Source organism: Pteropus medius, unplaced genomic scaffold, assembly GCF_902729225.1.
Source record: "Pteropus medius unplaced genomic scaffold, Ma_sr-lr_union100, whole genome shotgun sequence".
NCBI lineage: Eukaryota > Metazoa > Chordata > Mammalia > Chiroptera > Pteropodidae > Pteropus > Pteropus medius.
In genome coordinates, this window is record NW_024349800.1 from 29,982,862 (window position 1) to 30,006,568 (window position 23,707).

General features: G+C 39.1%; 1 protein-coding gene across 6 annotated transcripts in view; it reads right to left on the minus strand.

Moving 5' to 3' along the window:
• EML6 (EMAP like 6) overlaps nt 1-22,232 on the minus strand; it is a 232,732-nt gene extending 210,500 nt beyond the window's left edge. For 5 of the 6 annotated variants that reach the window (XR_005658225.1, XR_005658226.1, XM_039887155.1 and 2 more), the window contains exons 1-2: nt 22,033-22,231; nt 20,507-21,231 (exon numbers count right to left, since the gene is read on the minus strand). Coding sequence is in view for 4 of the 6 variants with exons in the window: in XM_039887155.1 (XP_039743089.1) it covers nt 20,507-20,703 (197 nt within the window). In the remaining 2 variants the exon portion in view is untranslated. Of the gene's footprint in view, nt 1-20,506; nt 21,232-22,032 lie in introns of all 6 variants that reach the window. The other variant, XM_039887154.1, reaches the window with a different exon arrangement.
• Between the last annotated feature and the right edge of the window lie 1,475 nt (nt 22,233-23,707).

A 23,707-nucleotide genomic window follows, 5' to 3' on the forward strand; every position in this document is an offset into this window, starting at 1 on the left:
GAAGAAAATGTCCAAGACCAGAGAAAATACCCCTCAGTTCCGACATTTTATCATCCTTCAATGAAAAAGCTGGCTCATCGCTTTAGCACCCTATGGTGGAGCCACTTGGCAAGTCCTGCCCCCTCACACAGAGCCTCCAATTAGCCTTTCAGAGTCTTGCTCTTAAATACAAATGCCCAACATTAGATGAAAGCCTTGAACCTGAAAGATAAACACCAATATAAATGTATGTGGGAAGAAAAAAAGGATCCTGAGGTAATAGAAACAATGAAGGGGATAAAAGGAAATTTTAAAAAGCAAATAATATTCTCAGAGAAATAAAAGATTATCACATATTACAACAAGAACAAGAAGCTATAAAAAGAAACATTCAGTAAATTTAAAAAAGCTTTTCAAAATATAATAACAGATATAAAGATACAAAAATATAGAAAGTTGGAAAGATAAAATTGGAAAAATTTACTAGAAAGTAGGAAATATAACAATGATATAGAAAATATGATAACAATTACAGATCAATCCAGGAGGTCTTAAAACTCCTAAAAGTACTTTGAAAAAGAAAGAGCAGAGGGAGTGGAAAGACATCATCACAATGCAAGACAACATTCCTGAACTGAGGCTCATGGGTTTGTAGACTGACAAGTCCCAAGAAAGGCTAGAACAATAAGTGCAAAGAGACTCAAAGTCATGTTATTATTAAAATTCAGAATTCTGGGAATATAGATAAGCTCCTGAAAGCTTCAGAGAAGATAACAGCAAACAATAGAAATAAATGAGTAATTTCACTTTATAAGAAAATAATCCCAAAACCAGACTAAAAGTTTGGTATAAAAATGCTCATCAGAACATCAGTTATGAAAAGAAGTAATATGCAACTATAAGAGAAATGGTTAAGGAAATTATGTTAAATACAACAATTTAAACCTAAACTTGTATAAAGAGGTCACAGAAAGCATTAACCATAAAGTACAAGATTGATAAGGATTGAGAAACTGGACTTCATTAAATTATGAACTTCTAATTATCAAAAGATACCATTAAGAGTAAAAATGCAAGCTACAAGGTGAAAGAAGATATTTGTAATATAGATTTAACAAAGGACTCAAATCCAGAATATATAATAATTCCTGTATATCAATAAGAAAAAGACAGAGAACTCAGTTATTCTAAATGGTCAACAGACCTGAACAGGCACTCCACAAAAGAGGAATCCAAATTGTCAATAAGCCAATGAAAAAGTGCTCGTGTTAATTTCCTATAGCTGCTTTAATAGGAAAAACACAACAAAATTTGTGGCTTAAAATAACACAGATTTATTACCTTACAGTTATGGAAGCCAGGAGTTCAAAATGGGTCTCAATGGGCAAAAACTGATATAATCTCCCAGCTGTGTTCTTTCTGGAGGCTCTAGGGGGAATATGTTCTCTTGTTTATCACACTCCTTGGCTGCTGGGCCCCTTCAATCTTCAAAGCCAGCAACGGCTAGTCAAGTCTCAGGCTGCATCACTGCTTCCATCATGACATCTTCTTTAACTCTCCTGCTACCCTCGTTCACTTACGAGGACCTTTAGGTTTACACTGGGCCTCCTGGAATAATTTGGGACAATCTCCCCATTTAAGATCCTTAACTTAATCATATCTATAAAGTCCCTTTTGTCACATTAAGGTCACATATTCACAGATTCCAGGGATTAGGAATATTATTCTGACTATGACATGCTCAATTTTATTGATCAGCAGAAAAAATCAAAATTAAAACATGAGATTCTACTACCCATGAGGATGCCTAAAACTGAAAAGGACAGACAACACTAAGTATTGTCGAGAGTGTGGAGGAACTAGAACCCTCATATATTGCTGGTGTATAATTAGTATAACCACTTGGAGAAACTGTTTAGTAGTATATCTTTTAAAGCTAAACATGTGCATTCCCTGTGATTGAGGTACATATCAACATAAAAGTACACATTCATCTGCCAAATTACTTGTATAAGAATGTTCAGAGAAGCATTATTTATAGTAGCCCCAACTTGGAAACAACCCAAACGTCCAATAGTAAACAGAGTAAATTATATTCAAACAATAAAATACTATGTAGCAATGAAAAAGAATGAGCTACTTCTACATGTGACAACGTGCAAGAATCTCATAAGCAGACTGTTGAGCAAGTCAAGCCCTACACAAAACAGCACTTACTGTGTGATTCAAATATATAAAGTTCACCAATAGGTAAAAGTTGTTTATATGAGAGGGGTCAGCGTAGTAGTTATGTTCAAGAGGAATAATGATGGAGAGGCAGCAGGTAAGAGGTTCTGGAGTGTAGTAATGTTCTATTTCTTGATGTGTGTGGTACTTACATGAATGTATTCACTTTCCTAAATTTTATCAAGCTGAACACTGACAATTTGTGTTCTTTTTTTCATATATGTATATTAGAATTTAAAAGCTTACAAAAATGTATAGAGATTTGGCATCTACCTATGGACAATTTTTAATTTCTGGTCTTATTTTCAAAATTTTGTTTAATGAACATATATGCATATTATAGTAAGGGAAAGAAACTTAAAAAATAGCAAAACTGAGATTCTGTGAGGATCACAACAAATCTAAGTATGGTGTATAATTTAAACACAGTGCAACTGAAAAACATCAGGTTGCTAGACATGCTGAAAATGATGACCTAGAATGAACTCATTCTTCAGGTGGGGAAGAAGGAATAAAGTTTTGGAAGTCTAAGTTACAAATAGAGAATGTTAAAGTTTACCCTCTAAATGTTACCCATGTAAAATACAAACTTTTAAAGCATTTCAGATATCATTGTGAACCCAAAGTTCTACTGCCCTTATTTCTTGAAATGACTACAAAATTTTCATCCTTTTTTTGATACTCTCGTACTGCCTTAGTTTTCAAGAAGCAAATTGAAGGTAGTTATCAGCCAAAAAGTAACAATAAGTGGCATAACATATGCTGCATAACAAACCTTGCATGATCAAGCAGAAAAACTTTTAGGCTACTATGCCAAAATGCAATAACATTCTTCCTGAGCTACAAAATAAATTTAAATATAAGCCCACAAAATAACTTCAGCACTTTAAAAAAAAAAATGAATCTAAAGTTTAATAAGGATATGGGGATGAGGCAGGGGAGATGTTACTATGTGTTGCAGCATATTTGTCCTTACTTTTGTAAATTTCCCTTTCTTCAAATGCAATCCTATTTTTTTCTTTATCTAGAAGTAGAAGCTCTAATTTAATCCTCTCTGTTCCTTTGCATTTTGCATAAAATAACTAAAGTTCCTTCTGAACCTCAGCGTTCTGAAAGGAATATCGGTTCAGAAGCTTCCATTTTAGCTATACACCCATTAGAGACCTCCAGGATGAGAACAAGATCGTGCCCAAACGCGCTTGTATCTCTGTATGTTTCTCAGGAATTACACCAAGGAAGTGATCCCTGTCCTCCACATAGCAGTATCTGCTATTTAACATGCCGATATCATCCTGCTCTTGGCCCAAGTAAACTATCTTTGTCACCATAAAAATGGCTCTGATCCTCAATCTAAAAAGATATTGAGGAGATGACCATCCTGTTTGAAAGGATAACAGGGATCAACTGCTCCCTGGATTCGTCTATTCTCTGAACGATGCTTCAAGCTCAATGCCTTGTCACTTTCCAGGCTTTCTTGTGGCTATCACTTTGAAATATCCATTTTAATAAGCCCAACATTTCTTTCTCTTTCTAGTAATAACACTTCTCCTTTGTAGTAGAAATTAAGCTTTCCCCATCCCATGTGGCTCTGGGAAGACAGCCAATCACAATTCCTTGCATTGGCTTGAAAATCATGTCTATAGTGATAGGTCCAAAGGATGAGCACATGACCTATTCAAGGCCAGTCAGAATATGTTTCCCTGTAATTTTGTAATCTGGTGCTGGAAAAGCTTCCTGTTTCCTCTGAGGGCTCTAGTTGAGAGGCTGAAAACCATGGCCATGGCATTGCTCTACTGTCCACACCCATAGCTTGAAAGAAATCTGTCAGCAAAAGTAGAGAATGAAACTAATGACCAGAGAGAACACAGCCCAGAAATGGAGACAGAAAACCTAAGAGAGTATTGACAGTCATTTGAGTCCCTGTAGGCCCTGAAGTCAGCACCATCTGGAACTTTCAGAAGCTTCCATTTCAGCTATACTCCCATTCAGTGACACAAACCACTGAATTCCTTTGTTTCCTCAGGCCAATTTAAGTTAGGTTCTGTTACCTTGAACCAAAAGTCTTAAAAAACCAAAAACCTGCAGTGGTAGCAAGGCCAATCACCAGCTACTCTCACCAACTTCTTATGTTTAGCCAGAGGTGGAAGTATCTCAGAATATGAATTGGCTGGTGAATAAGTGACCACAGAGCTGTTCCAAATGGTAGATTTCCAGGTCAACCATTCCAGGTCTAAAATGTGAATTTAGTCTCAGGAGTTGAGGATCATCAATCTGCATGTCCCCTGAGTTCTCTCTAGGCCACATCCTAAAGCTTGACAACCAGGCTCTCAGGATAGGCAGCCAAGCTAAGGGAATGTGGTGTTCAGTGAGCCACAAATAGTCTTGGAGCTCACCATGACACAGCCCTGCTCTGTGCTGAAGCACAGTGTTTCTGTCATAATCAACGTCTTTTCCACGTAAAGTAACTGGTCTTACCTTATTCAAGGGACAGGTAATGGGGATTGTTGTCTTTGCTTTCAGCAAATCCATCAAAGTTAAAAGAGTTGGTCTGGACCTAGAACCAAGCTGAAGTTCTTAGCAGAAAAGGCCTACTTTTTTCAATAGGGATGATTCTAAGAGCCATGAATGGATATAGCTTAATGGATATTTATGTCAGGCTTATGTCATTATTTTTCTTTGAAAATATCCCTGATTCTCACCATCAGATGACAATAACTGAGTGATAAAAACAGGCGAAGCAATTAAGTAAATGGTGAATTAGGCAACTGGGGCCTGGGGTGAGAGAGGCCTGAGTGTGAATTCCAGCTTGATAGTTATTAGCTATTGTCCTTGGGCAAATTACTTATGAGAATAATAGAGTCTACCGTCAGGACTTATTGTGAGGCATAAATAAGATAATGTACACAAAATGCTTAGCAAGGTACTCAGCACAAAATAATACATTATTAATCAATGAAGTACACATATAAAATGATTTTTATCTTTTCTCTGTATCAACAATATATATTAGTAGACCTATTCTACAGACAATATCATAAAATAAATCCTTATTTATATTATGATAGTAACAAAACTATCACATGTGAAATTATCAAGCCAAAGATATTTGAATATAATGTTTAGTATTGAATATTTAATTGAATCTATTTCTGTGAGTTTTTACATATATAGATGTAGCCATCACCATTAAAGAGACCAAACAGAAAAAAAATTTATGTTTACTTTCATTCAGAAATGCCTCACTTTCTTAAATTATAAAATTTAAGAAAATTTTAAATTATAAAATTTAACAACAGGGACTTTAAAATTAATCTGATCCCAGATCAGCAGAAGCTGTAGAGGAGCGTCACTTTCTTACATGTGCATTGGTACATCTTTTTGGAAAGCAATTTGTCAGTATCTATCACAACACAAGGTGTACACTTTTTTTACCCTGGTCATTCTGCTTCTAGAAATATTTGCTACAGAAATACCCACACATATACTCTAGAGAGCATGTACCTGTAAGGATGTCTGCTACAGTATTGCTTATAATAATGAACAATCAAAGCACCCATCAACAGGAATGCTGAGACACAAAACAGACTAGAAGTCCAAAAGTTCTTCCAATAGACACAGAAAGGTGAATGCTGATCTCTGAGTCAATTCAAGTCAATAAAAACGTACTGAGTGCCTTCCCCATGCCAGGCCTTAGCTAGACATGTGAGGACAATGGCGAACAAGACAGAATCTAGCCCTTTAGCCTGAAGAAGAAAAACCCAAAACCAGATCTCATATTCTCTCAACCCAAAAAGGTCGTACAAGATTGTTTTTAATAACACCTGTGATTCTTAGTTTGTAATTTAAAAATTATACTCACCAAAACAGGGGCAAACTTTTGTATGAAAAGGAAATAAATCCTTATTGAATTTTTCTTTGGCACCATATAATCATATGCAAAGTATAAATAATAATTTATACTTGATAATTTCTTATATCATCTTACTGTTTATTTCTCTTGAGTTTTCTGTCAAATAGTTGAAATTACTTTTTGGTGGCTTGCCAAAAATCAATAAACAATTTTATCCTGCACTAAAAGGAATCAGTTTCCCCCAGAATTACTAGAACAACTTGCACATATTAAAGTGAAATTTTATTAATCCACAAATTATAAAAAATATAACCAGGCACAAAATTAGGATGAGTAATAATGGTTCAGTTCTGTAATCCAAATATTAATGTAAAGTAGTAATCCTAGGTAAATTTCTACAATGTAGTTATGAATAAACAAGATTAAAACAAGTATACTAATAGAAACAAGAACTATTTAACATTCTTCCACATATACTTGAAATTCTTTCATAATTTCGCATATCTCGAAGATAAATAACATGCTATAAAATCAATTATGCTAATATAGTATTTTTTCTTGGGCTCAAAAGGAAGGAAAATAAAACAATAAAACAAAGAGCCTGAAATAAATTTACTAAATTCTAAACCCCCTTCCAATTACCATTTTTTATTGCTATTTTAGTCTTAAGTGAGAATTAAGTTCATTCGTTACATGGGCTTCAGACATACAAGCTAGTTTCCTCAGAGCATAGTGACAAGCAAGGTTATAGCAGAAATGTTTAGAGAGTTAACAATTTTGTTTTCTGTCATTTCACAAATATTAGTTTAGTTCCTGTTTTAGGGTTTTTGGAACCCCAAACAAAGCTAGTCTAAATTTAAAAATATAGAGTCTTAAGATTTCTTTATTAACTTCCACTGTTCTGAAATTTCTGGGATCTTGTCTTGTGTTAGTATATTTTCTAGCTATTTCACAAACATCAATCTTGCAGACCCTTCACCTTACCATCCAGAAAGCACACTTAGTATGAAAAGAAGGGTGCCCTCTGCTAGATTTGCCTTTTTTGTGGTTAAAAAGGGTGAAGTGGCCTGCTCTGAATATGTGAAGACTTTAGACTATCAAGTCACTGCATTGAGTGGTCTAATGAAAACAAATTAAGCATTTTATCTACCAACACGGTGGAGACGTTTGGCAAAGTTCTAAAATTATTATTTACACTTTACTAAAATGTTGCATATCGCCTCAATATTTAATAAAATCTCTTTTCAAAATCCTATAGTTAAAATTTCTAAGAATGTTTAAGGGAAAAGGTCAAGGATCTGTGTCCACTTCAAATGAGCATAGGCTGTAGAAAATACAGTCTCTTCGAAGTGCACACAGCACTGAAGAAAAGTTTAGATATCCACTAACAACCTGTAACCACTTCTAGGATATCTTCTGAGTGATGCCTCCTTGATACAGCGCCTCTGCGTGATCACTCGTGGCATACTACTCCTCAATACTTCCATTGATTTATTGCTGGAAATATGGTTTCCACTTTGGTGTGCCACAAGGGAAAAGCTAGCTGCTGAATTACCTTCTGAGATTTGAGAGAGACTTAGATGAAACTAGGATGCATATGTAATTAAATATACCTATAAACACAGAATCATTTTCTATCTACAAAATAAAAATAACAAAAAAATTATCAAAGAGAAAATCTGTTCTAGCTCAGAAAAAAATTTAAGCTCTGAATTATGTGATATTTGAGTCTATGATTTAGCCTTTGCATTATGACAGTCTACAAGGATTAACAAACAAAAAAAGCCAGTGTTTTCCTTTCTTTTTCCTTTTCTGCTGCCCCTGCCCCACCCACCAAGGCAGTTAAACAGAATGTGTAAGTCTTGAAAAGAAATAATAAATCACTAAAAAACCAGATGAAATCACAAGCTTGTCCTTAGGAAAACAACAAATGGATTTTCACATCTCTGATTTGTTGCTCCACTAAGGCAGATATGCCTCTTGGTTAAGGATAGTTTTGAGAGTAAGAGATGCAGTTCCTCAGCTTGCACCTTCATTCAGCATTCCCTGCTGAAACAGATGCCATCCTGGCGGTACTTAATCTATCAGAACAGGTGCCTATGATCGAAATGACTCTTAAATCTTCCAGAGATCAGGAACTTTTCCCAAGTACATAGGAATATAGGTCTAATTAGGCTACACTTTCCTGTTGCCTCCATTGTCATTCTTACTCACTGTTCTAGCAATCTGGGTTCTACCCCTCCCCATACTGCTAGAATAAGAAAGCTCTTCCTTTGACCTCTTTTGAATCTCAATCCTGATCCATCTCTGCCAGCCCCTCCAAAACACACAGAGACAGGTGTTTGCTTCTCCCTTGCCTTCCCAGTCCCTGCACTCCCTCACGTCTTCCTGTCTCTTGCCCCTCAGGTCCCTTTGTGCTTCTTTTGCTCTCCTTGAAAGTAGGGGTGTATCCCAGGGTTCTATCTTAAACCCTCTCCACTTCACGTGCTCTCCTTTGATCTCTCACATATGAAAATCACCAGGAGTGTCTCCTGGCAGGCACTCAATATCTGTGAGATGAGTCTCCCCCTCATCCATGCTCAGGGCCACCCATACAAGAGACTATCTAACTTGGATCTCCATCCAACTACCTTCTCTGACCACTACCGCCCTTCCACTAATGGGTTGGAAACTACGACTCTAGCTTAACATTTTTCACAATGGGCTTCTTACTTAAGGTAACTGTGGTTCTGTCTTTCCTTCCTGGTTTATATTCTCCACATAACAGAAAGAGCATGGCTTTGGAGTCAGATAGAAATGGGTTCAAAGCTGGGTCTGTCAATTGCTAGCTATGCGACTATACCTCTGAATTTTTGCAGAATTACAGGGGAAATATATATATGTAAAATATTTGTATGTATACGTTTTTTGAAAACTTAAGTCCTAGTGCGGTTTCTTTTTCTTTATTTCTCTTTAACTAACTTTGCAAAGCTTCTTGTACACTTTATTGAATTGAATTTTTACAATAACCTACCAGTAGGTCTAGAAGAAGCAGCTAAGGCTGGCCGGGTAACAACTAATAAGTGTTAGAATCAGATTCTAACCTAAGTCTGACTGGTTCTGAGGCCCTAGCTCTTTCCATCACATAAAGTGCCTCCAGGACACAGAGGGGCCAGTCAGTTGGGTGGACGGGGTAAGGGGACACACAAATGGAAAATTATAGCATAACATGAGAAATGCTGTAAGAGAGGTATGGAGTAGGGGTTACGGAAGAAAGAGACATTGACTCTGCCTCAAAAAATCAGGGCGAGCTTCACAAAGACAGTGCACTGGAGTTGCTTCTTGGAAATCATGAATCTAGCCCAGAGAGACAGTGTAGGGTTTCCTAAGCAGTAGGGCCACTGTGCACTTACAGAGAGAGGAAACTGAGTCACTGAAGGGAGTAGGTGTGATGGGAGCAAAAGTAGGGGAGAGTGAAGGAACAGAGTTAAGATAGGAGATGATAGCCAAAAGGTAGGGTAGGGCCATGTCCAGGTGTTTGATGCCCATTCCAGAAGCAGCTGAGCCAACAGGAGTTTTTAAGTAGGTCAGGGAGAGATCAGACCTGTACTTTCAAAGGTTAATCCCAGTGCTAGCATAGTGCATAGATTCTGGAACCCAGAACCCCTTGGGGAACCATTTTTTAATGACTTGGTTTGCTCCATTATTATGGATGTGAACTTTGATCATTTGATTAAGGTAGTGTCTGCCAGGTTTCTTCACTGTAGTCATTGTTTGTCCTTTGTAATTAATAAGCATCTTGTGGCAAAAATCTTATATGAATATGTTCAACAAACCTTCATCACCAGTCCTAACATCTATTGATTTTCTAACTCCATCATTCCATCTATAGTTAATAGTTGACCTTCTACTCAAAGAAGATATTTCTTTTCTTTCCATTAGTTATTTATATCACTATAGATACAGAGATTTTTATTTTATTCGATGGATTGTAATTCCTGCTCAAATTATCCCAGAAGTGGTCAATGGAAGTCCCCTTAAGCTAGCTCGCGTGTCATTTTAATATCTCCCCTTATTCTTTGAACACTGCTATACTTTCTAGCACAAAAAGCTATTTCAGACTCATCTTGTGTTTTCCCTGCCCCAGACTTGGAATCAGCTTCTTTTGTAAGTGCTGGTCCTCTTTCGTGGAGAATTTAGAAAACAATTCTAAAGTTCTGGGTGCTTAGTGTGTCATAGCTTGTTGGTCCTCTCAATGGACAGAGGAAGAACATTAAAAGGATGGGAGGGGAGAAGAGTGTGTGTGTGTGTGTGTGTGTGTGTGTGTGTGCGCGCGCGCGCGCACATTTATATACATCTATCTATATTTCTATGGAAAATAACTTTAAAATACAGATTTGGGGGGCTTATAGCCAGACCTACTGAATCAGAATTATTAAAAGTGTGCTCATAAATCTGTATTTGTTTAAAGTTTAGCCAGGTTTTCAGAGAAGATTAACTAGGGAAATGATAGTAGAGGCAGGAAAACTAGTTAGGAAGCTACTATAACGGCCCTAACAAAAGTTAACAGGTATGAACTAGAGCAAAAGCAGAAGATAGAGAGGACATGATTAACTGTACTTGGGGCTGACTGGATAATGAAGATGCAAGAGGGAGAAAGTGACAAGCATTCAATGTTTCCTGCTTAGATAACTGTCATCACTATGGTCTGCACACTGTCATTTATACAGTAAGCACAGAACACATGTTTATTTAATTGAATATCTTCTCATGTTTCTCCTATAGATTATATAAAAGTCCAAGTGACATTCTAGGAAGAAAGCAATTATAAAACATTCAAGAATTTATAGCTCTTCTTTATATTTTATCATATAGACTAAAAACTGAATGTTACTCAAGGCAAGAAGGATGACTTGTGAACTCACTGTCAGCAGGCCAGGCAATCACATAGATAAACGTGGCCTGTTCAAAGTGATTGTGTCTGCATCTACTGTGCATGCAGAATAATAGACCTGGAAGTCTTTATATCTCTGGAAGCAACCTCTGTAACAGTGTCTCTTATTGTCAAAAAAAAAAAAAAAGTTACAGTCTGCTAGAGATAAAAGTCATTAAGTTAAGATGACTGCTTACTATCACTGCAGCATAAAACTCACTAGAGCATGAGCAAAATATATAAAGGAGTTGTAAAAAGAAGAGTAAAGCTAAAAGGAAATGACCCTTAGAATTCTAACCACTATAACAGAAAGTTTAAAACCCAGATAAAAGTACAACCCAGAGAAAAATAATCATTCCCAGTGTTTATGTAATAAAAGCAATTCATCAATGACTTTCTCATTGCTAATCCACAGGGCTCTTTTCCAGACTTACTTTGTTATACTCTCTTGATACTTTTGAGGGTCTCCTTAGCACCCTCTCTGCTCTTGGCCTCCAGAGCACTCCACACTCCCAGTTTTCCTCTCACCCCTGGGACTCATCCACCTTTCATAAGCACCTCTTTCTCTACTGATCTCCTAAAAGTTCATTGTCCTCAAAATGCTAACTCTGGCCTCTTCTCTTTCTTCCATATGCTCTCTGGGTTATCTCATCCACAGTTACACACTCACTGCAACTCGCTCAGTTCTCTTACGCAAGAAGACCCATACATGTGTATAATCACCTTTTGAATGTCCCACATACAGCTCAATCTAAATATGTTCAAAGCTGAACTCATCACCCCCAACCTTGAACCTGTTCCTAATTCTATTTCAGTGAATGATAACCACCATTGAACCAGTTGACTATGCCAGAAACTTGACCATTACCTTATACCTTCCTTTTCCCTCACTACCTATATCCAACCAATCACCTGGAATCTAGAATCTTCAGAATATTTTCATTGTTTTCCTTGCTTAGTATAATGATCTCATACCTGGATTAAAGTTCCTCCAGACTTTCTCTCCAACAAGCATTTATCCACACTGCAGTCAGAGTGACCAGCCCAGAGCCTAAATCTAATAATGCTCCTTCCTCTAGAAAGCCTTCTCTGACCACCACCCCCTCCCATGAACAGGTTAGGTATATGTCCTGAGGCTCTCACATACCTTGGGCTAATTATAATAGAACTGAACACATCATATCCAGCTGCTCATTTATTTATGAATGTTGCCCTTGTGATTATAAGTCCTTGAAAGAAGATGTGTATTATTCATACTGTTAGGTCTTGAGTGTCTACTAACCCACAGTAGACACTCAAGAAATCTTTGTGGATTGACTTAATGATTCATTTGGAATTAAAAGATCAAAAGATAAATTCAATTGGTTGTATAGGACTGAGCTGGATAGTCAGATGTGCTGAGAGGCTGAGATAGATTCCCCTCCCTGCGGTGTGTACAAAATAAATCAATATGAAGCAGCCTGCAGTCAGAGAAAATCAAAACATATACTATCCAGAGAGAAGTAGAGATGTGAATCCCTATGATACATAGGAACACTTGCAAGAAAAAAAATATAGGAAAAGACTAGCTGCCTGTTTACCTTGCAATGCCTAAGAGGCCAGCCGTACTCCCCATAATTAAGTTCCAAAAGATTCTCATCATCTATAATCTTTGTGCCATAAAATAATTCTCAATAGCCTTGGAATAATTCTATGACCAGCCTATTTATATTTCAGGCTAATATCTCTAATCAGTCCAGAGAAAGATTCTTTCCTCAGGGAGGTAGAATTGGCCTGTCACTCCCCTCCTCCATGCTGATGAGAAAGGGAGTGGCAGAGAACTAGTGGACAATTCAGGAATCCTTCAACTTCTAGTCTGAGGCCATCCAGAAATGCACTGATAAAGTAGGTCATGGGACACCCTCTCTGACCGCTCCTTCTGCTTTCCACACTGCCTCAACCCCTTCAAGTGCCTCAACAGATCTGTCCACAGCAGTGAGACTGAAGGCTGTAAATTCTTTGGAAATAAACAAAGCCAATATATAGACTGTTGCTAGTCCCTATCCCAGCAATTACTAAACATTGCATGGGCTCCTCAAAGTATAAGTAGTTATATTTTTTAAATATATAAAAATCTATATATCCTTCATAGGCTCTAATAGCATCTTTACAAATACGGGATAACAACCAAAGCCTCAGATTTCTGTTACTTTTAGGTTAATCTTCTTAATGGCTGTTTCCATTTCTGGATCTCCAAATGTTCAGTATCTTCCGTGTAAGAGGAATGGGCCCCATGCTAGGGGAATGCAAAGACTGTAGACATCTGAGACAATTCAATGGGAAGAAAATAGTCTTTTAAACAAATGATGGTGGGACAACTGGATAACCACATGCAAAAGAATGAAGCTGGACCCCTTAACTGACACCATGTATAAAAATGAACTCAAAATGGATCATCTGCCTAAATGTCAGAGCTAAAACTATAAAACTCTTAGAAGAAAACATAAATATTCATGACCTTGGGTTAGGTGATGGTTACTTAGATATAACACCAAAAACATAAGCAACAAAAGAAAAAAAAAGTAAATTGTACATCATTAAAATTTTAAACTTGTGTTTTAAAAGGACACTATCAAGAAAGTGAAAAGACAACTCATTGAATAGAAAATATTTGTGAATAATATATCTGATAAGGTATTTATATTCACAATATATAAAGAACTCTTACAACTCAAGAATAAGAAGACAAACCAATTAAAATGGGCAAAGGGTTTTAGTAGACATTCTCTCCAAAGAAGATATACAAATAGCCAACAAATTTATGAAAAGCGATCAATATTATTAGTGATTAAGAAAATGCAAATTAAAACCACAATGAGATACCACTTCACATCCAGTAGGATAGCTATAATCAAAGAGACAGAATAACAAGTGTTGGTAAGGATGTAGAAGAATTGAAAATTTCATACAATGCTGGTGGGATTGTAAAATGGTGGGGCTGCTTTGGAAAACAATTTGGCAGTACTTCAAAAAGTTAAACATACAATTTACCATATGATTCAGCAACTTCACTCCTAGGTACATACTCAAGAGACTATGTCTACACAAGGCTGTAGACATACTCTTCCACTGACCACGTGCACAGGCTCACCATCTAACTTGTTCCAATCAGTGCCTGCTTGGTTCTTTCTAGAAAAGAAAAAACACTGGGCTAGGTGCCAACTTAATGAAAAAGTTGATTCTGTTAATTTAAGAATTTAATAAATATATGGAGCATGAAAACATATGTATTGTTAAAAGTCTACTTTACTAGTTGGCAATATCTTTTGGGTAGAAAATAACACTGGTCTATTGAACTCTGAAACATACTAATGAGGTTCCTAAATTCTTGCTGTGTAGAGTGGCCTGTGGACTAGCAGCATCAGCACCCCTTGGGAGCTGGTTAGAAATGCAGAATGTCAGGCCTCACATCTGATTAACTGACTCAGTGTTCATGTGACTCCAATGCTCAATGATATTTTGAGAACTGTTTGCTCTTGAACACTTTAATTACATGTAAGACCAATCTACATATGACAAACTCTAGTTAAACCTACAAGAAGAGGCTGACTTCTAAGGATGTATACTCTGCTATTTAAAGCATAGCTTTCTGTGTGACCCAGTCTACTGGACAGTCAGTCTCAGAAGCAGAACTAGCAAGACAACTGTCCCAGCTGTTTCCTTTTTCTTTTTTGGTGGCAAAAATGTCACCTACATTGCAAAGGTATTCAGCTCCACCTCTCTGTAGGTAGGAGAAGCCCTTGGACAGCCCTGCTTAGAGATGTTGCCATGAAACGGTTTTTCACTTACCACATTATAATCTACATTCAACTACATTGACTGGTGGTGGAGCTAATATCACTCTTCATAAGAGAGTATATACTCCAGTGCAATGTCTTTCAATCTTTAAAACAACCCATCATATAGTAACCATATTTTTAAAATAAAAACATGGTCATATATTCTGAATTTAAAATAGAGGTCCATATATAAGAACAAAGGTACCCATGACATAACTGAATAGAATCTTTGCTGACTGTCTTGGGAAATCTAAAACATATGGTACCAAAACCCGTGAGGCATAAATGACCTGGATGAGAATTATGATGACCTTTCTCTGGGTATCTATACCAGAATTCTGGGCACATCAAGTTTTTTCCCATCCTGGTATCTTTGCATATAACCTCTCCTCTGCCATAGCATCTTCACTTGTCTGCCCCTTTTCATTCTTGAGGACTCAGCTTAAAAGCCATCTTCCTAGGAGCTGCTCTGGAAACCTTATCTAAGGTAGCTCCCACAGCCCCACCCAATCCAGTTCCTCTCTATGATCATTCTCTTCTTAGTATTTATCATAATCTACATTCACCTTTTTTCTTGTTCATTTATTGTTAGCCTCCTCCACTAGAATGGGGCAAGAACTTAGTCATGTTTACTATTATACCCCCTTCACCTAGTACATTCTAGATGTGAAATGAGTTTTTGATGAATAAGCAAATGAGAAAGTATATACAGTATGTCTAATATAGAGCAGGCACTCAACTCAATATGGGTTTGATTCCTTATAGTTTACCAGTTTCGAACTCATCAAGGGACTAAAGAATATGAAAGCACATCTCCAAGCCTTCCTGTGAACCTGTTTGCCCAACACCCCTGGTCCAATCATGCCTGTAGACTCCTCTCTTAAAATACAAGTTCAATTTTATTTGCAGTACAGATTATTTTAGCCATGTCACAATTGAAACTTAAATTTTTTTTTTAAATATCTCTAATAGATCTTTGTTTTAGGTCATTGTTTCAAAGCCAGTGATGATCCAAAAGTGAACTTGAACACGGTTCCATTTCTAGACAGAGTTCTAGTGATCTGCTTCAAATACTCTCGATTAAAGCATGGGACTGATAAATGGAGTTTCGAGGAGCAAGCAGCTCACAAAGCCCTGATTAGAAATGAGACACAGTGGTGGGACCACAGTGACTGAGAAAAATGAGTCTGTAAAGCAGCAAAGCCATGACTTTGAGCTTTGGAATCAGAACAATTTGGGTTCCAATTCCTATTCCTCAGTCTGCTAAACAGTGACAATAGGCAAGATCCTTAACCTCTCTGTGCCTCGTTTTCCTCACCAGTAAACTGAGGCTAACAACAGTACCACATCATGAGGTTGTTGAGAGGATGAATGAGATAAATCTGTACACACATTTAGCACTCAGTTTACACTCAGAAAGTGTTGGCTCTGGTTATTAAATTCATTCTCAGTCTCAAGGATCTTATATACATTTACAAATGAAAATATATAGAATGGAAGACTGGCACTAAGTGATATATATAAGTGAGCAGCATTGGTCATGAAAGATGAAAAACTTTAAGAATGCAAGGCACCCCTTCATCTAAGGATGGCAAAAGGCCTCATGGGAGAGGTGAGACTGACACAGAAGGGGCCACTGCAGGATGGGAATACAAACAGGCCCCCTGTAGTGGCCACTTACTATTTGCCAAACACTATGGGGCACCTTGTATGTAATCTCCACGAGCTACAAGAAAGACACCTTTAAAACCCCCATTTTATAACAAGAATCTGTTTCACTGATGATCACTGAGACCCACAGAAGTTTAGTAATTTCTCCGAGTCACCCAACTAGTGGCAGATCTAGGCTCAAAATCAAGTTTGACACGAAAGCCCATCCTCCCACCACTATGGCCTTGGGGAGGAAGGAATGCAGGGGGAGAAGTGTGAAGGGGGAGAAAAATCATTCCAGTGTGAAGTAGGAAAGAACAGAGTAATCTTATATGGCAAGTGGGAAGCAAACAATTTATAATTAAAAAAAAGAAAAGAAAAATAAGGGTAGGAAGGTGAGTTAGAGCCAGAAAGAATGGAAAACTAAGGTGTTTGAACTTCAGCTTGTGGATGATAAGGAATCATTGTTTTGATTTTGGTGCATATGTATGTTTTAAATTAAATACTATGACTAAGACCATTTATTGAGCATCACCTAAGGGCCAGGTTCCACACTAAACCATTTGTATGCATTATTTCTAATAGTTACAATTCTACAATTTATGTATTATTGCCCACATGTCACATAAACAAGGTCCCGAGTGGTCAAGTCACTCAGATGTCTTTAGTAAATGACAGAGGAGGGTTCATACTGAGTGTGTGTGAGGTCAAAGTCAGTGCCCTTTCCCCTGAAACAGTATTGCCGAGAAACTTCCTTTGTAAAAGAGACCTTAAAAATAAGAGAAAAGAAAATGGAACCTGGAAACTAGTCAGAAGCAATATAGGGATCCAGAGTACAGAGACAAATGTCTCAACTGAGTCACTGTGAAAATGGAAAGGAAGTGACAGAGAGCAAATGTGTTCATGACCTTTTCTTTTACTCTGTTTCTCTGTAATGATCTGCTACCTGAAGTAGAAAACAAGTTAGCAATTATTCCAGTCTCTGTGAATGTCCTTGCCTTCAAGCCCTGATCTGAGCCCTGTTCATCCCATCATAAACACTGCTTTAAGTATTTACTTGTCCCGTCGCAATGTTATCAGAGCTAAAATACGGCATCATCCTCAAATCTGTTATCCATATTGAAAGATAATCATTCAAGAACATAAAACTAAGCCTCTACATCCAATAAACCACATTATGCTTTACCTATCAACATTTTTTAAAAATCTGACTTAAACACATAGTCTGTCAAATTGGGAGGACACATATGCTGAGCTCTAATGAGCTCTGCCAAATCCTACACTTTATTCAGGTTCATCCTGATCTCAGAGACCACACAGCTTTATAAAATGGAGTGTGGTGTCATATTTGTTGGGCTGCTTTCTAGTTAATATTCTGAGAAAGTAGCCCGATGAATAAAGCAGTAGGAAATGTATATATCATGAATATATTTTTCGAACTAATACAAAAGCTAACTGGGCAATTACTTACATTACCTCATTTGATGAAATCAAGAGTTAAAAGTTTTAATACTCATGTAATGATTCCTAAAATCCAAAACATTTTTGCACTAAAACCTTAGCTATAGTCCTTCTCTCTTAATGACAAACTTTAATATTTTAAGTGGAAAATCAATAAGATAACTGGGATACACAGAAATGACTCAAAATTCATAAAGTGAAAAGAATACAATTTTTCTATTCATATATACAGTTAATACATAAATATTCCCAACATCTTACAATATTCATTTCAAACATTTAATATGCTTCTGGGATTAAAATTATGAAAGAAATGGCACTTAAGAGTCCTACATACTAAAAATAAAAACAAATATGGTTTGTGCACTGCCTTCACCGGAAAAAGATATTTACAAAATAAGACAAAGCAAAATAACAGCATAAACATTCCAATTTTACAGCTCTTAATTACATAACAATCTGTGGTTTGTGTTTTTTAATCTGTAGGACTTACTTTTATTCCTATGTGCAAAGACTTACATGGATGTTAAAGAACTCTATTCACCTATATATACATACTCAGACCCAACCAAATATGGAAAACTTAGCAATAAAGTCCTTTCTCCGCAGGCAGGCTTACTACTATGTCACTATTCAATATAAATATATAACAACCTAAAGAAATAGACCAGGAGTTAAATTGCCTTTTTTCTTTTCTTCAGTGAATTTCCCCGCAAACCCAGTTATACAAATAACTTCATTCACCTTTTCTTCAAATCTTAATGTTTCTTTAAGCCAGATATCATCACATCCCCACTAGTCCAGCTGCCAGTCATGACAGCAGTTTACTGCAACTCCACCCTCTTCCCACCTTCAGTTTCAATAGTGCATTTAATTTTTTTTCCTATTAGAGAAAAAACTAAGATTAGGAGTTCAAGTCCTCAAACTAGGTAAGTCAACTGTCACATGAATATTCTTTAACCCCAGAGAATTTTCTGTTTAATTGCCACTCTCTCTCTCTCTTCCCCCAAAGGACATCTTATTTTGATGGTGTAATGGAAAGCACTGCATTAAGAAAGAGCAAAAACATAACAAGTTTAAATTTTTAAACATCTAACCTTTTCACGAGTCACCATTAATCATTTGTACCTATGACTTTAATAATCAACCTGGCAATTAGAGAAGCAAAATTTCCAGGACAGAACGAGGTAAGGGTGCCCCAATCACAACCATTGCAATATCAAGGAGAGAAGAAGAGAACTATTTTGTCATATGTGACATGAAGAAAGTTTTATGTCAGTTCCACCAAATCTTGAGAACAGTAGAGCTCCCAGTACTTAAAATCTTCATCTAAAAGTCAAGATTTTCAAAAACTATATCTCACTGTATCTTCAAATATTAAGTTTTTACTAAATTTTTCAACTTTAGGTCTGGCGGGGAGAAGGCTCTGGAATAAGCATAATACTTGAAGGGGTTGGGAGGGATAGTCTTTTAAATAATTCTCTCCAAGGAGAAATTAAAACCATTAACATTACACCACTTAACCATTTATTTCATTATGAAAGGCATACTTAGAGTACAAGTGGCAATATTCTCAAAATGTGATGGAAGATGTTCTATATCAGTGAGCACACAAGCTTGGAACACAAAACATGGTCTCTGTCAATTGTAGTCCATCCTCAGCAAATTATTTTCCTTGTAAGCTGAGGCTCCCATATTATTGAAATCCTCCTTAGCTGCAGAAGGCTCATAGGGATTCTCTGTGAACAGCATCTGGACCACACCTTGTTTGGTCGCACAAGAAGCTGACAAGAGCTGGAGGAAAATGCATCTGGTCCAAAGGTGAGAGGACAAGGCCAAGAATCAAAATATGCCCCTCTAAGTTTAATAGCGGGGACTCCTCAAACGGCCATTCATCCAATCTAATCAGTCCCAGCCATCCGCTACCAGATGTTGGCTATTCTGTGGCCTGGCTGGTAGGATGTTGTGGTCCAGTAGCTGCCAGCCTTTTATAACCTCTGCACGATGTTGTGGAAGCATCCATTTAGTGTATAAATAAGCTTTTTGGCATTAAAATACTGCTAAGTGAAATATTAGAGAACAAACTCCCCACCCACTGCAGAAGAAATTTCCCAGTTCTAAAGCATCTAGGACGAAGATTCCAAATTACCTGTAGCAACATTTTCTTTTAGGATTTTTAACCTCTTGCTTGCTGAAGAACCTACTGAGAAGCCTCTCAAAGATAATACCCACAGTTCAGGTTACTGGTCTTACATTTACCTAGTTAGGGAAGGAAGGAGAATTGTTTGATAGCTACCCAGGATCCTTCCACTTGTAGCAGGAATGAACACCAAAAAAGCATCAGACAGTCAACTCCTTAGAGATTCAAAAGCCTTCCAGAGGAATACAGAGAAAAGACATCTCTCCCTCCCCACCTGCACCCTCAACCCTGTTTCTGCCCCAGCTTTAGAATCAGCAGCCCTTCTGTAATTGCATGCGGTTCCAGAGAGAATCCTTTATTCCACAGAGCTCCCGGGTCTGACCCCGGGAAAGCCTGGTTGGTCATCCTTCTCCCCATCCTTCCAGTCTCCACACTCAACCCCTCCCCACCGTCCCAGGCCACCTCCTTACCTGATAATGTCGTCGTTGTGTCCCAAGAAGAATTTTTGGCTGTGCTCACGGGTGTTGTAAACCACCCCGACACCAGCAACAAAGTAGACCACCTCTTTGCCGGCCGTGTAATACAGGTTGTTGCGGCACTGGTGACCCCGGTACCCGTACACCCACTCTAGCCGGAGCTGGCAGCTGGGAGCTGTCCGATCCGCCATGATAAGCCGACCCCACTCGCCCCCACTCCGCGCGGGTCCTCTGCCGCTCCGCGCCGGCTCTGTCCTCGCTAAGTCTCGGGCTGTGGAGGACCTGCAAGGGCTCAGGGTGCAGCACCGGGCGCTGAATTCCGCGGCGACGCACAGACACAGCCCAGGGCGCCGGCCGCCACCATCATCCGCCGCCGCCGCCGCCGGAGACAAGCCGTCGGTACGCGGCCGCCAGACCCCGCCGGGCGCCCGGGCTCCCTCTCCCGGGGCAAGGCGTCTTCGGGGGCGCCCGTACCCGCGCGCGCGCGCCTCACTGCACCTGCGGGCTTCGGCCCCTGGGAGAGGTCCTGGCGGGGGTCGCCCCGCCTTTTAAATCAGAGATCTGCATATCCAAACACTGATTCCCCAGTTCGCTCAGTGAAGTTTGCAGTGCGCGGGGGCTTCGCAGCAGGCAGCGGGATTTATTCTGTGGCAGCTTTGATTTGACAGGGAACCCGGCTAAGCTTTGCTATCACCATCCTTGGATCCGCAACTGACAGTCTATATCCAGGATGCAAGAGCGAGGAAGAAAGAAACAGAGTTTTTGCATAAGTCACCCAGTCTAAGAAAATGATCCCTAAACTAAAACAAGTTGTTATTATTTGTTTGTTTGTTTGTTTGTTTGTTTATATTTTGTCAGCTACTCTCCCTTTCTCTCTCCAGATCCATCTTCTTAATGATATGAAATATGCCCTAAATGCTGCTGGCTGGTGGTTGCTGATATGATTTGAAAGAACATTTACTGTTTCCTCATTAAGTCAGCGTGAATGTGAATGGTCGTTTTTCAGATGATCCAATTAGTTGTTGTGTATATCTTTAAAATTCATATCCTCCGTGAATCCTCTCTTGGCTGAGGAAACCATAAAGAACTTAGCAGTCCTCACTATTCACCAACTCCAATTTCAAGCGTCATAAAAGGGTTTTCTGAATTAGAGGAAACGAGACACTACTCGTGCAGTTGGAGGAAGGAAAGCGTTACCTACAGACGCTCTTGGTCTAGAAGAAATTAAATAATTAACAAGTGACCAAAACCGTGTACCACTCCCCAAGAAGGTCTGTGCTAGCTACAGTGTCCCGCCTCTAGCCCGGTGTGCGGTGGGAACGCCCAAGAAATCGCTCGGGACCGTGCGCCCCCCTCCCCCTCAACACACACACACGCATATCCCGGCATTGGCCACCACGGGTCCGAACGACGCCGACCCACAGGGACACCTCGGTCAGCGCGCACTGCCACCCTAGTGGTGTCCTGGACACCCCATCCAGTCTCGCCCATGGAGCATCCCCGCTCTCGCCGCCTCTAACCTCTGCTCAGAGCCAGCGCAGCCAGCCCATCCCGATCCCTCGCCAGCGAGCGAAATCCTCTGCCTGCCCTCTCCTTCCCGCCTCCCGCACCCGAGGATGGGCTTCGTCACTGGGGCGCGCGGAGACAGGTTCTTCCTCCAGCCGGGGCTCAGGGGGCGGGGCCACAGAGCAGCTTTCTGCAACCGCGGCCGCGGGTTACTAGGCAAGATCATGGCCCTAGGAAACAGCGACGCCCCTGGGCTCTGGGGCATCACCCCCCTCCGCACCCAGGTTGCCCCCTTCCCCGATGCATTCTGGGAAGTGTAGTCCTCTCAATGCCAGCTTAAACGGGGAGCGAGCAGAACCAGGCCACAAGTCCCAGGATTCCACGCGCCCTGAGCGGGCTGCGGAGAGGCAGTTATCAGTGTCCGCGGTGCCTGCACTTCACCCGCTGAGCAGAGGAGGGCGCACCCGGGGCGACCTCTTGCCAGCAACTTTCGTTCCCTAGTGACAGAGGTGGCCCGCTGGCCGCGTGTGTATCTATAGAGAAGAGCAGTGGAGTTGGAATAGAGACAATCTCTACAGCCCACGTCGAGAATTTCTTCTGCACCAGTACCACCAGATTACTGTAGCTGATTCAAGCCCAAATGTGTTGCCTACTTCAGTTTTCCTTTTTATTCAGATGAGTTTTAATCTGTTCAAGTGCAGTCTGCCAAATTTAAGAAGAATACCAGGGGATGTGGTCTTACTTTGCCCCATTTAAGAACAAGTGCCTTCCCATACGCCACCTCCTAGGTTAGAGGACTTGGGTATTCAAGGATAATAGACTTTGGAAATGAGAAGGTGTTCAAGCCATGAACAACTAATCTTGGCCCTCAGACGCAGAAGCTGGTGGCATTTCTCCTACTCAAAGTGAACTGTGAATTTCACTGTATTCTGAAGAAGGCTTTTTTCAAATTATGATCCTAGCTAACCTGTGGGAAAAGGTTTCAAAATCCCAGTGACGAAAAGACTGCAAAAAGGATGATAGAAGGGACATTCAAAGCATGTCCTTACTTTTTCCATTTCTTTTCTCTTTTCCCTTTCCTTTCCTTTCTCTCCGTGTAATCGCTTACTCAGTTCTTTAACTACCTCAAGCTTAAGCACAGCCTTCTGAATGGTAGGAAAGCCTCAGGAAGAAGTATCAGAATATGGATGAGCAGTTGCTGCCAGTAGCATTGAAGAGGATGTGAATTGGTCTCATCATTCTTTTTAAGGAAACAGGGATCTACAAATAGTGAGGTGGCACTGTGCTAGCCAATAAGGGCACTACCAAAAATAAAAACAAAAAAACATGGCCTGAAAAGGATTTGAGACATAGGCAAAAACATAGATGACCAATTATACTGTGCCATAATACTGTGCCAACGAGTTATACAGAGACGGTAAATTCTATACAGCAATTCAGCAGTGAAGAGCTTTTCAAGCTATATACATAGTAAGTCAGGGAAGACTTTATGGAGGAAATAGGAAATATAGAGAGAATTGAGATAAGTAAAGATAAATTGAAAGAGCGTTCTACATGAATCTATGGAATAAAAGAATAAGTACAGGGAAACATAGATTTAGTGACACTGAATATAACTGATGCAAGAGAGAATTCATGTAAAATGAGAAGAGGACATAGACCTGAAAGGTTAGACTGTGGATGGAAATG